Below are 16,207 nucleotides of genomic sequence, written 5' to 3'. Positions count from 1 at the left end.
TGACAGATTTAAGGGTTTTTGTTTTGTTACTCCAATCTATTTCGCACGAGTTACTTCTCCTTAAAAATTAACGTTTACTATAAAATCTTAATCATATCGTGTAATCCATGTAATGGTGGGTTCAGAAAAACATTTGAAAATTGTGATTTCCGTGATGTATGCTGTATGTTCCAGCCAACTAGATTAATTAGCCGTTCAATTAACAGCCTAGCCTTTTAACTAAACGGCGCCGTTTAACTAGCGGCCTGAAATATATTCAGCCGTAGCGTTGTTACAACATTTAATAAACTGACTAAATAATAAATAATAAAGAGAAGCGTTTCACACCTCAGATGGCGCAAATTCTTACAGGGCACGGAGCCTTTGCACATTACCTTCATAGGTTTAAAATTAGGACAAGCCCAGCATGTGACTGCGGCGATGAAGAACAAACAGTAGAACATGTGCTCTTACATTGCCCTATATTCGCATCGTCCAGGCACGACCTGGAGCAACAAATACAGATGACTGTAGACCGTAACGGCCTACAGGACATGTTAATAAAGCACAGGTCGTGCCTGGAACGGTTCTGCGATAAAATTGTTGAATATATAAAGGCGGCAAACAAAACCCCAAGAACGGGTCTCGCGAGGAATTGCGTCCCGGCTCGCCCATGAATATTGTTAACAAAAATATTACAGATGTAGCCGGGGCGTCTTTCGCGAGACGTGTGATGTGCAAAGGTCCCTGGACACAATGGCAGGGGAGTAGAAAAGTGATATATTTAAAAAAAATATATATATATATCTATTCAGCCAGTTGATCAAACAGCTATGCAAATGATTTGAATCGATGACGATGATGAATTACCAGCGTAATAACGTCGGCAAACAACAAATTTGTTGATATTTTCCAAAGTTTTATGAAAAATAGTATGGAAGAGTGTAGTGACACTAAGACTTAGGGTAAGAACACTAATAAGTTACATTTTAAATATATTAAGGGTCAGTTTCACAATGTATGGACAAAGTACCAAATAGCTATGCAACACATAAATTATTTGGAAGATAAATTGTGCTATTTGACACTGCATCGGACTCATGATGGACTTTATGTGACGAATAGCGCTATCTGACAGTCGTGAAACACAACAGTAGTGTTTATCCTACCAATAAGTAATAAATAGCTAATTTGGAACTTATGTAGAACTTATCCGTACATTGTGAAACAGACCCTAAATAAAGAATTAATTATTTCAGATATTTCAGCTATTTTATTTCTGTCACATGATCGTACGAATGGCCTTAGCATTAGCCAATATTTATTCTAATTGTTCTATGTTGACACATTGTAAGCTTTTATAGCTTTTGTAGCTTTTGTCATATTCACATTTTTATTGGAATAAATTTAATGTTGTATCTTTACCTTGATCCAATTTTGTTACTATAATCAGAGTTGCAAGACATAGGACAGACTTATTTTAATCCAGTCGGCAAGACAAGAACGTAAAGCAAGAAAAAATCACTTTCTTCAGAACTTTTAAAACAGCCTATTTTATATTCTTTATACACTATCGCTGAAAATTGAACCTAAAACCTACGCTATTCTAAGCATTGGTATCAAGAATTTTCATCCAAGTAGTGTATGTAATTGAAACAGCGATATTGCAGAACATTAAAGCAATAACTGAACAAAAAAAGTTTGCCATCTGGTACAAATAAACATGTAACAATGAGAATTGTGAATTGTATTACTGGAAAAGTCTTTTTATAAGCATAGTGTTTTTCTGCAATTCTATTACACGTTATGCAGCACCTGGTGGAGTACAGATTGTAAGTAATATTTAATTACACTTCTATTAATTCTAAGATTTAATTTTGTAGAGTAATTAGATATGATTGTATTTTTTAATGTTTATAAAGTCAACAAATAATTGGCAAGCAAGATAAGTAATCGATGTGTAATTGTATTGGTATGATTTTTATTATTTATTAAAAAAAAACATGAAGCCGCTTTTTCACTACCTTTATAAGGAAAATCGAAATTAGTTTATCCTCTTATAGTTCCTAGCATGTTTTGATAATATCGTTATTTATAAGCAAGAGATAAAGTTGTTAATTATGTAAAATGTATTCGATGCCCAGTAGGCATTAAGGTAAAGTTTGTTTGATAAATAACAATGCAATATAATATATACACGATGTTTTGCAGTAATTTGGTAAACGTCAAATAAGTATATAATAAAATTCTCGTACCTGTTACACTGGTTTAGTTTTTAATATTAAATTTTCTTCAAATTCAAGTTATTTGAAGCATACCGCCTAAATTAGGTTGAATTAATCAAGTTTTTGAGGAATATACTTCTGAAGGGGTAGTTCATACTATTCCAATATTGTATTTACACAATCCAATTCCAATTTGTCGCGTATAAAACTTGCTTTGATAAATCTTATATAGAATTGATTAGTACTCGTCGGTAAATTACATAACTACGCTTTTCAACATTTATAATTACCGCACGTATAGTTTTCATGGAAATTCACAAACAAAACTCAAACACACTTGATTTTTATTTCGTGTCGAAAACGCATGTTTTACCCTTTGAGATTTGAGATTTATTAAACAGACAGTGCACCTACTTCGACTGTTCGAACTTAATCATCTCCTTTATCCTTCGTAAAAGGAGAACACTTTTGAAACTTCAATACTTAGCATTTTGTAAAGACTTTGCATGATAATTCATCTTACGTACCTTTAATTAGGTTAAAGTATTATTATTAGCTTTATTTTAATAGGTAAATATGCTGTTGAATACTACTAAAATAAAATAGGGAGTTTCTAAGCTGTTGACCTAGTAAAAAATTCAGCAAGCATCCAAGTGCTGCACACATAAATGAAGATGGCATTGTTATGCTAATATGTCGGCCGAAATTGCTTCCGAATAGCGGGCATATTTACTTTACCCCAAAAACGTAGACAATATACAATATTTGTTTAATAAAACCAGTAATATATGTTCCAGATATATATATTTTTAAATAAAATTAATATTGGGATAGTTGTATTAAGAAAAAAATAAAATTCCTTTAAATAAAAAGTGTAAATTATTGACAGTGGTACTCGCGTTATTTGTTGCTCTAATTTTTATAATATTAATCTCCGTTTGACTTACTTGACTCCTATGACCCCTGGATGGGGCAGAGGTCAATAGTGAGCCTCCATCGCGTTTGGTCTTCTGCATTGATTTAACCAAAACAACTTTTTGTTTCTCTTTTTAAATGCGTAAATACAATTTCACGGAAAGAGACCAATAATACTTGATTTAAAACAATAGAACAATATTTTTTTTGAATGAGAAAGAATTATCAAACAATTTTAAACTAAGAAAGAAGAAAATAAATATTTGTAGTCTTCATAACAATTAAAATAAACAAAACATTTTTATTTATTTATTTATAAGTACTAAAACAAAAACCTTAAAATATTCAAGAAAATATGACATCACAAATTTTACACACATACACATTATATTAGAACATACCTATTTCAAATTAGCAAAGAAAAAATTACACAAGCAACCACAAAATTAAAAATAACTTAAACTAAATAGTGATTATTATGAGTGAGAATCTAAAAATTGAGATCTAAACAAAAATTGGATTACTGGTCCTAAGTATATTAGTCTAGTCGACAAGTTGAAAATGGAACAAAATAGAGATACTACTCCTAAAATTATGTGCGATAGCTCATTGGATCCGGAATGACGTCTAGAAAAATGTGCTAAAAGCGTGTATTAGCACATAAAAAATTGCAAAAGTTATAGACCATTAAAGATGAAAAAATAATGGCATTTAGTTTTTTGCCAATATTTAATAAACTATTAATATTTAAGAAATTTCAAATAAAGATTCTGAAAGAAGAGGAAATTTCTAATAAAAAACTTCTCACTCCCAGAACTCTATCTCCATTATTTATAATGTTAATTTAACGCTGAAAATAGGTCTGCGGGTGACATTTTTAGGATTCGCGCGTGGCGTCAAAAGCGACTACGGCACATTAATTAATTTATTTAAGGTATTGAATATTTTTTTTTAAATTTGAAAAAATTATGGTGTGTTCTGAACACTATAATTAATTTATTCCCGTTGAAAATTTTACTTAAAGTTAATTTTTCAACAAGTTAAATAATTGTTAACTAACGAAATTTTCTCGAACGACCGTCTTAATTGTAAGTGAAAAAAAATGTTTAAATAATGGTCGTAAAAATATTTCGCTTCGTAGAGCCTTTCTTACATACATACTTAACAAGATCGTGCCATAAAAGTTAAAAAAATATTTATACTTTGTTTATAACAATTTTTTTACTCAAACAAAAACTTAAAAATCCATGTAATGATGTTAAAAAAAATTTTTTTTTTCTTAATCATCATATAATCGTTTTTTTATTAATACAAGATATTTATTGATTTGCAAAAAAAAAAATTCCCGCCATTTGTTGATAATTTTTTTTAAACAAATTGATTAAATCAATATTTTTAAAAAAAAAATTAACACAACTTTATTACATTAAAATTTTTATGATTTAAAAAAAAAAATTTTCCTTAATAACAATTTTTAATTGTTTATAATCGTTTTTTTTAATTTTCTATTGTTTAAATAATTAGTTAAGAAATTTTTTTTTCCTAAAAATCATAATTGACAGTCTTCTATAAAGTAACAGAAAAAAAAAATTTTTTTATCAACAATTCTATTGTTTATTAACTTACCAATTTGTTATAAACAAATATTCAACTTTTGTTTATTTTTTTTCTAAAACTTCTAAAATTAACAAAAACAACCATATATAACAAAGTATAGAAAAATTTTTTTTGTAAATTTTTTGATTATCATGAATATTACTTTTATTTAAAATTAAAAAATTTTTTTTGTAAATTTTTTGATTATCATGAATATTACTTTTATTTAAAATTAAAAAATTTTTTTTCTATACTTTGTTATATATGGTTGTTTTTGTTAATTTTAGAAGTTTTAGAAAAAAAATAAACAAAAGTTGAATATTTGTTTATAACAAATTGGTAAGTTAATAAACAATAGAATTGTTGATTAAAAAAAAATTTTTTTCTGTTACTTTATAGAAGACTGTCAATTATGATTTTTAGGAAAAAAAAATTTCTTAACTAATTATTTAAACAATAGAAAATTAAAAAAAACGATTATAAACAATTAAAAATTGTTATTAAGGAAAATTTTTTTTTAAAAAATCATAAAATTTTTAATGTAATAAAGTTGTGTTAAATTTTTTTTTTAAAATATTGATTTAATCAATTTGTTTAAAAAAAATTTATCAACAAATGGCGGGAATTTTTTTTTTGCAAATTAATAAATATCTTGTTTTAATAAAAAAACGATTATATGATGATTGAGAAAAAAAAATTTTTTTTTAACATCATTACATGGATTTTTAAGTTTTTGTTTAAGTAAAAAAATTGTTATAAACAAAGTATAAATATTTTTTTAACTTTTATGGCACGATCTTGTTAAGTATGTATGTAAGAAAGGCTCTACGAAGCGAAATATTTTTACGACCATTATTTAAACATTTTTTTTCACTTACAATTAAGACGGTCGTTCGAGAAAATTTCGTTAGTTAACAATTATTTAACTTGTTGAAAAATTAACTTTAAGTAAAATTTTCAACGGGAATAAATTAATTATAGTGTTCAGAACACACCATAATTTTTTCAAATTTCAAAAAAAATATTCAATACCTTAAATAAATTAATTAATGTGCCGTAGTCGCTTTTGACGCCACGCGCGAATCCTAAAAATGTCACCCGCAGACCTATTTTCAGCGTTAAATTAACATTATAAATAATGGAGATAGAGTTCTGGGAGTGAGAAGTTTTTTATTAGAAATTTCCTCTTCTTTCAGAATCTTTATTTGAAATTTCTTAAATATTAATAGTTTATTAAATATTGGCAAAAAACTAAATGCCATTATTTTTTCATCTTTAATGGTCTATAACTTTTGCAATTTTTTATGTGCTAATACACGCTTTTAGCACATTTTTCTAGACGTCATTCCGGATCCAATGAGCTATCGCACATAATTTTAGGAGTAGTATCTCTATTTTGTTCCATTTTCAACTTGTCGACTAGACTATATGTAGCTACGTATAAATCTAATAAAAATAATGGTTTCTTTTTATCTTTTTTATACTAAAACCTCGCGGACCCCAAAGACACGACCTTGTATTATTGCCTTAATAAAACTGAGGAAATACATCCGAGTCGACCGTAATCACCTAAAAGTATCCCATAATAAAATTCTTTAAGACAAAATACGCCTTAGGCGAGCCCTTAGACATTGGCGTGAGCTGGTTTAATATATTTAAAAATTTGTTTCATCCGAGGCTTAGATTGCGTAGCCATTCTCATGTTGTGGAATGCGTTTTTCGCAAAAGGTCGATTTCTGAGAGGACCAGAGATAAATAAAAAGATAGTGACAATGATAATCCGGCTCGAAGGACCAAAATAATCTAATCTTCTCAAATTAATACTGACAACTATATTAATAGTGGCGGCGTTTATAAAATCAAAATATCTCCATGAGTCAAATATGGTTCTTTACTTCGGTCAATAAACAAAGGAATATCGTATATGTAGTATTAAAGTAGTATTCAATTATTCGTAAAAATATTCTTGCCTAAATAACCTAGATATTTTTGAACCTAAGAATATGTCGATAATGTCGATTATCGCTAATAAATAACGTATTGAGGTTAATCAGTGTTTAAAAGTCCACTCTGTATACCTAGTTAAGCAATAATTAAAGTTAGCAACAATTTTGATACATTATATTATGTCATTTGCTCTATGAATTATAAAGAGGAAATCACGGTATAGCAATGACCAATTTGAATGCATTGGTTGAATGCTAGGAAATTGATCTGGTATTTCTTTGATTATTCAGTATAATAATAATGGCAATATAGTGATCGATGATATGTTTAAGTTTTAATTAAGTACAGTAAATTAGCGGTTTGAGCTGGAAAGCTTTCGGCAATTATCAATTAAGCATTCGTGTAATTTGTAATATCAGCTTTCCATTTTACGACAACTGCACACACAACTGATTAAACCATTTAGCGTCATAATAGCAGAGAATTTTTATTTGTAATAGGAATTAGTACATCAGGAGTACCATGACAACTTCAGTTGTAATAAATCACGGAGACAAATTAAAATATATTCCAGTGAAAAAGTTTTAAAACATTTTAAGCCTTTTTCCTTGTCCAATTTAATAGCTTTTAGTTGCATCATTAACCATTCTTTGTAGCTATCTTTGTCTTTTATTAGTTAAATTTCTTTTATAAGTTCTATTAATCAAATCAGGTGCAATGATCACCTATTTGTCTGTCTCATGTCCTAGTGGATATAAAAAAATAAATGAAGAAGTTTTTCTAAATTAATGTTTTTGTTATCTATATGTACGATAAAATTTGTATAAAAACCACTTAAAATTAGAGTATATATTATTTTCTTGTCTTCAGCGTACGACTTCTTTGAGATCGTAGGTTTGAATCCTACCTGTGCACCAATTTCTGTCTATCCGCGCATACACTAGCTCATACAGTGCGGAAACCGGCACGCTTCACAAAATGTCGGCGTGAGTCAGGCACAGGCTGATTACCTACTTGCCTATAAGAAAAAAATTATCACGAAATAGATCTGAGACCCAGACTTAAAAGGTTGTAGCGCCGCTGATATTTTTTCTAGTACTTGACCGTACTAAAACTGGAAAACGTTTTTTGTTTCAACAGGAGACAAACCCAAGCTTACTGCGTTATTTGCCTCGCATTCACCGCTAAACCATGTTAATATGTTTTATATTTTACAGAACCATGCAATTCACCATATTCGCGAGTGTCATTGGAATCACGATGGGTATGAGACCCCATGGATTTTCGGGGACCTTAGTGGACTTCACTGATCCTAAGGTAAAAAAGGAAGGTTTAAAAGAAAATGTTGATAACAAAGTTGTTAAAACAACATAGTTTTACTGATTTATTTAATGATAAATTCGATTTTAGAAACCGTATACACGAATTGGAGTTCTGTGTCCATAGTTCAAAATTAATTGGTTTAGTTTTTGATTGAGTTCATATTTTATTCAAATTAATATTATTAGTTTAGTTAGTTCATTTATTAACAGTTACGATATCCAAATTATTTCACTTATCCAATCAGAAGCTAATAAACAAACATTCAGTCATCAATTCATCTACAACTATCATGAATCGTTAGATATGTGTATATATATGTCTATATACTATATATACATAGAGCAGTCACGAATCTGAGTACGACTGTGAGCTTTCAATCACAAAAATACGAATTGAGAATGTTCTCAATCAATTTATGACCGCAGTGAAATAATAACGATTCGTACAAATGGCGTTTACCGTTGGTTGGAAAATATTAAAGGATGATAAAATTTTACGTTTTCATAAAATCAATGATGTACCCGTAAATCTCGAACCATTGGTCAATTACATTGATAATTTCGGGTCAAAAATTTACGAGTCCTAGTTAGATATACAGTAACGTCTCCTATAACAGGGTAGATTGGTTTCACGTTATAGGAAACGCGTTGTAGGAGTATTCTCGCATAACGCGCTTGTATAAGATTTATCGTTACAGGGGATTTAAATCGAATCTTAAGTAAAAACTATGTTATGAACAAAATATGTGCATACAAATAATTATAAATGTCACAGTGCAGAAATATAACGAGTGCAGTTCATTTAATGAAGGACTGAAATCGCGTAATTTGAAAAAGCGTTATAAGAGGACCGCGTTATAGGGGAGTTACTGTACTTTTGGATATTGAACCCGGGCGTATAACTGCGTGTAGTCACATTGTCACGGTTTTTTAAACCTTAGTAGGTTTCAAGCACTATAAGAAACGTGTAGCTGTTTTTTTATAATCAGTTAATAATGTTAAAAGTATTACAAATTACATTTTACCTTTTAATGTACAGTATGTCTAAATATGATAATATTTCTTCGTTATAGAGAATTGATGTTGCGTTATAAAGGGTCAATAAATGTATGGGTTTTGTGTTAAACCAAACAAATGTAACGAATTTTAACGTTATAGAGAGATTTTCGTTATAACCAATTACGTTTTCAATGTACACTGTTTTTACAAACCATACGACTTATCAAGGAAAATACTTCCATTCCGCCAACTATCTCGAATCCTTTTTGGCATTCATGTCATAGTTTAATTGCTTAGTATCTAATGAGCCCCTTGAGGTGGAACAATAGCACCTTATAAAAACTATATTTTAGGTGCAAGGACATCTCGATGCATTAGTGCGCATGGCTCAATCATGTGTGATCAAAGTGAGGGCCACCCCAAAAGACGTAAGAGCATATTTCACGAATTCCCCACCGATTACGAGGTCAGGGCAGTGTTTTGCTGCGTGTATGCTGGAGCAGAGTGATGTCATCAATCATGGAAAGGTCAGTTTCATTTCATTCTAATCTTAAAACTCGTGGACTTTCCAGGGTTGTTAAATAATAATTATAATGAAGCCTCAGTTATTCTGATTATTAATAGATATCTACAAAAGATATACATAGATATCCTCCAACTGGTTCCTTCTTTCTAGTATAGCTTGATCATTTTTCCCACAATTTTCTCCACCAACTTCTTTAATGGATTTTCTTTAATATAAGTGATAAACTCTGTTCAGTGCAACTTATTAAACGTAATAAATGGGAGATATCATGGCCATGCATGGTCACGATGTTATTTGATATAAAAATATGGTTACAAAAAAAAATACCGCAACAGTCTTAGGAAAAATCCTGCAGTTTAAAATGAAAGACGAAACGGTGAGTCATTCACTACCATTTCTAGAGCCAAACAAATTTAAAAAGTTTGGTCCCTGTGGCAGTGTACCTTTAACGCTGGCAGCATTTCCTCGCTGTATTGAGATACCTATTCGTTGAGCGATTAAAGCATCAGCCTTGGGTTCACGGTACTATCTACCAGACGCCATCTTAAATCTTTAATTAAAATAATAGAATAAACGCAATTTTTGCATTATTTACATAACATGACGTTACGAGAACTTTCCAACAATTGTTATCATAGTTACCAAGATTACAGACATTTTGAGTAAAGTTATGTCAATAATATTATGATTTAGCCGTTATTCAAGAAATTGTATTTATATGTGTGGGAATAGCTTAAATTACTAAGCAATTTTGTGCTATTTCTCTATATACCTATAGGAAGTATTTCCAATGAAGAGAATTAGAAACAAATGCCAAATTCAAACGATAGCCTCTGTATTGGCAAAAAGTTCGTACGAATCCAATAAAGAGTTTCAAATTGCTATGAAAATGTTATCTGCGAAACAGTGCAGTAGTGAAATGTCGGAAAAATTTAGAACTGCGGTTGTTTGTGCATGTGTTATGGCTTGTGGCGAATCGTAGATACGCACTACTCTTACTCTTTTGTGTAGTATTTTCTATAAGATTTTGATGTACGTGTTAACATAAGGATAGGATACTAAGAAAAGAAGAAAGCGGACATCACTCAGAACAGACTTTTAAGACGAGCGATATTCATGTTTTTTTCCCCTGAGCGTTTCTATGTGAATATATAAATTAATTACTGTAGTTTGTGAAGAATAAACCAATTAACATAGATAAAAATGATTGTGATTTATAACAAGTTAGAGCATCCCATAGGCTGGTATATATTTAAATACAGTACATGTTTAACGTACTTTTTACTTTAAACTATGGTACTGTTTTCTCATTGTAAATCACGTATCAGTTTGTATGAACGTGAAAAAACTTTAATTAACCAATTGGGGGTATGAAGTATTTAAAATATTTTTTTTTTAAATTTACGTTTAAAGCATTAGATATTTTAACCGACTTAAAAACCAAACGTAATTGCTAAGCAATTTTCATAATTAATAAGATATAACGAAAATAATTTTTAGCTTCGTTAGCGAATTCACTTAATTGCAATGAAATTAATATTTTATTACACTTATGTTTTACCGGTATTCGAACCTTTTAGAGTTATACAGCATTTTTATTAAACATCAAGCTTCATATTGTGATTTTAAAGCTATCTTCAGGTAAACCGAGACCTTCTCATCCACCTGGCCAGTCTGGTGAATGGAAAAAACTCACGAGTTGTACGAAAGCTCCACAGCATCTCCAGGTTATGCCTGGACAGCATTGAAGGAATGTCAGATCGGTGCCAACTAGCCTCCACCTACAACGATTGCTTGAATGAGAATATGATTGAGTTCGCCTTCCCCTTGGACCTCGCTGAAGAAGCTGTTCGAAAGATGCCGTTTCATCTCATACAGCCGAAGTGAGTAAGTTTGAGTTAATTTTAGACGGCTTAATCTTTACTCAACTGTCTTAAACAATACTTAAGATCGCCTAGGAACCAATTGGAAGCTAAAAAGTGTCACACCGTTGTACTTCCTTCAATCAGTCGTTAATTTTTTTAGAATATTTACAGCTTATAACTAAATTATGTACTAAACATAAACAACTTTCTACGCAAATAAAAAAATCTTCACAAAAATCAAGTAATTCATAATTAGATGATTTGGTACACAAAAAATCATTATAATTCCGGCTAACTAACAAAGAAAACAATAAACAATCTAAATTAGTAGATTTACCGATCTACATTTCGTTCTTCAGTTGCGTCCAGTCATTAGGGTTGTAATTAATCTTTCGTTAAAGTTAATTTAATTGACACCCAAGTTTTACTAATATTTGTGTATGAATTAGCCACTTTGGGTTACCTCTATATAATATAAAACATTCTTACTCGTCTTAATAATGACTATGTGCATAAAAGTCAAAATCATTTATTAATTTAGGTAATACAATGTACACTTATGAACGTCGATACGATAAAGAAATACATATTAAATGCTTCTAATTTTACATTTACTGCCATTTCTCGAATCTAGGAGAACGGACGAGAAGAACTGGCAATAACCTATCCGCCACTCTTTTTAATCGCCAAGTTTTTTGTTATACACAATGTTTGTAAGGAGCTGCAACAATTAAACCATGTTCCATTATCCATATGACATCTTAAGTAATCAATAGTTAATTAAAAACAAAGATTTATCCTCATAATTATGTATATCAAATAGTCCTTAATTTGTAGATCTATTAATATTGGCAAATTCAATATACCACTTCTATTGAACGGTTTTAAACTGATTAGACTTTGATGTTATTAATTTATGAGCTCTGTGATATATACTGACGATGACAGATGACAGTAATGTCATGGCTCCGACTTGTATATTTATCATTCTGTCACTATTATTTCTCTTTGTTTGACGCATAAACACAAATCAATTGATTCACACGAATTCCTGCGAAACTAGTTTGATAATCCAAAAACTATTTGTTATATAGCGAACAAGTATTTAGGTGAATGTATTAACTTTCGTGGGAAACCCCGAACTGTACTGTTAGTTGGGCAAACTTCTGCCTTAAATTTCGTGTAAAAAGGTTAGAGGAAAACGTATTTCGTTTTTTAAGCTAACATCCAAAAGGACTGGCTAAATTAAGCGAGATGGGCTGAAAGAACTTTGTATGGATATAATTACGGAAATGCTGGGACAGTTTTGAAATTCAAATACGTACCGCATTTAACATCTCATATTCATTTACAGTCGAATTTCTTTGAAATGTAATGTAAGTATATATAACTAGTAGACTCGGCTAAGCGTTGCTGTGGCTAAGATTTTTGTTATATTATATAGTAGTAAACTATTCAAGAGAAACGGCAGGAGAACACCAATCCACCATGCTTTTTTGGTGGTTATGCCATTAAATTGTAGCTTATGTGAAACGTTGGTAATTATTTTGATAAGGATTAATACCTAGGTACGAATAAAGAGCCTTTTCTAGCGGTAGCGCGACATTTTTTATAGATAGTGATGTGTCCTGAAAAATTGTAATACATCATTTTGTTCTATCATTAATAGTTTTCGCAGCGCACCCGATTGATGGAAGTTTTTTGTTTATTTTTTTACACCTTGGGTTAGATTATTCAAGTTTTAGTAAGCATCCCTTATTTTTGAACGGTGAAAGAGTTTTGAAATCAGTCTAGTAGTTTCGGAGCCTATTCATTTCAAACAAACAAAAAATCAAACCTTTCCTCTTTATAATATTAGTATAGATTAATGTTAGTAATTCAAGTAATGTTAACTTGTCTGCATATACGTCCATTCGAAATTCCTGTTATAACAAAACTACAATAAAACCTCAAATAACTTTCATATAAAGAAATGTGACACAACTTTCTTTACATAATCGAGTTTTAAAAGGACTCCTTTTATAAAACTTTTTATGTATTTTCTATTCGGGGAACCCTTAATTTGTATGTTGTTTTGTAACCTTTAAACTGGGAATTTTATTTTAATAAAATACCCATTTACGAAGAGAAAACACCATTACCTTAGTGTCCTTTGAAATAGCAATTACGTGATCAGTGTTGCCAATTTATAACGCTTATTTACCCCGGTCACATCGTCTCAAATAGGACTTGACACGAAGTAGTTTTTTAGGGGAACTTTTATGGACGTGATGTGGTAAGCTTTCATATATTATGATATTAAATTGTTCCATATTCCCCGCTGAGACGCAGTTTTTGTCCTGAAATAATTTTTTGTATAATTTATCTATCGTATGAGGTAGGCGGGGTGAATGTAATAAATTATAAGGGTCGGCTAAGGGGTTCCGTCTAAGATTAGGAGATCTATACTAGTTAATGCAAGCAGTTCTAACCATACCCATAGAGTTAATATGTTAGTATGGTAGTTCTATATTCAGACAATTATATTATACGATTATTAAGGACTAACGGCCAGTCATGGCTACGCACGGAGGGGCATTTTTTGAATAAATTTACCTAGGGATTCTCAGGAATAATGTTGCGCTCTAATGGTGAAAGAATTTTGACATTGGTCTTTAAGTTTTTAATTTGCTTTATTATATTAGTATAGCTTTCGTGGATAGGACTATACTCGGTGCCTAAAAAATCAGTGGGGCTACAACCTCTTTAGGTCTTGGCCTTAGATTTCTGAATCTGTTTCATGATCATTTTTTAAAATCTAATAGGCAAGTAGGTGATCAGCCTCCAGTGCCTGACACACGCTTTTGGCGCTCGACTTTTTGGGTCTAAGACATGTCGGTTTCCTCACGATGTTTTCCTTCACTGTTCGAGCAAATGTTAAATGCGCACATAGAAAGAAAGTCCATTGGTGCACAGCCGGGGATCGAACCTACCACATTAGGTATGAGAGTCGCACGCTGAAGCCACTAGGCCAACACTGCTCTACCTACGTGAGATTTAAAAAAGAAACAGCGCCTATGAATCCCGTATCAAAATTCAATAGGTACATTTTTGACGTACGGAAATCAGACTTAACGCTAAGTTTCCTTTCTATATCTTACCCTAAGAGTACTATATATATATATATTTATATAAACATAAAAAGGATTACAATTTTATTATTTTCTTCTCTAAAAATATGTAACATATATAGGGAAGGAGGTGAATAACCAAGTAATGAGGGACATAACTTAGAAATGCAATTTTCGTAGATAAGGGCGATAAGCAATGAAGATAAACAGCTCGAATCCTCCTCCAATTTCATTTATTATTTATGGTTGATACTAAATCCAACCTAATCATTTGCTTAGGTACGTAAATCTTTAAAGATTGTGAGGAAGTACAAAACGTGTGACACTTATTAGCTACTTAAGCTTTACAAACGAAAATACGAGAACAAAGAAGTAATTTACAAGAAACTTTAGACGTTTCAAAATCTCTAATAACCTACTTTTCACCTTAAAGTTTCCTTGGCATTTAATAAATATTATAAGGCCTAAAAGTCTAGATTCTTTAACTAAATTGCGGTAATATTACGCAATTTATATAAAAATTATAGCATAGATGATATATATATATGATACTAGTAAATTATTGGTGCTATTAAAATAATTAAATGCCTAAAACTAAACCTTTTGAAACACTAAAATTAGGGTAGTATTTCGCGATATTTCGGACACACGAACATAGTGCCAATATAGAACACTAACTGCAAATGAACATTGACTTAGTGTAAGCTATTCACTACTCGTATTGTATAAAATTAAGTCAAGATAATATTACTTATTAACCATAATTATTGTATAGGTTACATTCTCTTTTGTAAACTTTATTATTAAAAAAAAATAAAACATTGTATTAATTGTAAGCTACTTTTAATTTATATAATCTTAATAACTTTTTTATTTTCAGTTTACCACTAGAATTGAGGCAGACATCATTTTAAAGATTAGATAAGTTTAGTATACAAGAATTGTTACCATATTTTCTTTTTTAATTTTTTTAAATATATGCTATTTTATTTAAAATTTGCCTTTTGTTTTTACTCTTAATGATAAAGGTATAGGTTAGGGAACAAAAAGTAGTTATGGATTTGACGTTCTTGGTTATAAGTGATTTTCTTGTGAAATTATATCTATTTTGGAATTTTTGTAACTTCCTAAGGGCTTTAGGAAACGCCCACGCACAGTGTACCATCTATATGTTAATAGAAAATCAATTTATTTATGTGTTGAAAATTACCACATAAAAAGGTTTCGTAGGGTAGTCCAAAAATCCTTCTTTATTTATTTAAATCAAAGATTTAGTTGTATTTCAGGCATTATAGTTGTAGACTACTTATTTAACGTTCTTTTTGAAAATACCCTTTACTCATTTGTTTTATTTTACATACTTGGCCCATCTTAAATTTTATACAGATATCTGACCTTTAAGATTTGTATTGAAAAGATACACACAGCTTGTGTGCATTATATTAGAACGTAGGGTCTAGTCACTAACCGGCCTTATAAAGTGTATCTAAATTTACTGACTCGTTTATTTTATAACCAGCCTAAGATGCCTTCAACAATGTGCAAGATTTCCCAGTCATCGTGGCTATGATACTTTTAGTATTAGTTTAATTTGTCGCTACTAACTGGACTTACAAATCATTACGATGTCGTCGTACCTTGACACGCTAACGAAGGTGTTCCGGCCTCTAATGATGTATAGAACTTATCGACCTCAGCCACACAGGGCCTTTGGGGGGGCAAG

The 16,207-nt window shown here is 30.6% G+C and overlaps 1 protein-coding gene across 1 annotated transcript; it reads left to right on the top strand.

Annotated features, from left to right (window-relative positions):
• Positions 1–1,701: 1,701 nt before the first annotated feature.
• Positions 1,702–15,508, top strand: LOC125051816. The gene is made up of 5 exons (XM_047652390.1): positions 1,702–1,811; positions 7,880–7,979; positions 9,337–9,510; positions 11,151–11,392; positions 15,365–15,508. Exons 1-5 carry the CDS (start codon positions 1,786–1,788, stop codon positions 15,396–15,398), a joined length of 576 nt encoding a protein of 191 aa, XP_047508346.1. The 5' UTR covers positions 1,702–1,785; the 3' UTR covers positions 15,399–15,508.
• The last annotated feature ends 699 nt before the right edge of the window (positions 15,509–16,207 follow it).

This window comes from Pieris napi, chromosome 8, assembly GCF_905475465.1.
Source record: "Pieris napi chromosome 8, ilPieNapi1.2, whole genome shotgun sequence".
Taxonomy (NCBI): Eukaryota; Metazoa; Arthropoda; class Insecta; order Lepidoptera; family Pieridae; genus Pieris; species Pieris napi.
This window is presented reverse-complemented; position numbering and strand designations above follow the sequence as displayed.

Bases quoted from the DNA above. Each gene is read 5' to 3' on its own strand.
- LOC125051816 (XM_047652390.1), top strand. From the start codon at position 1,786: ATGCAGCACCTGGTGGAGTACAGATT. The intron at 1,812-7,879 runs GTAAGTAATATT...TATATTTTACAG, and splicing joins CACCTGGTGGAGTACAGATT to AACCATGCAATTCACCATAT. The intron at 11,393-15,364 runs GTGAGTAAGTTT...TTTTATTTTCAG, and splicing joins TTTCATCTCATACAGCCGAA to TTTACCACTAGAATTGAGGC.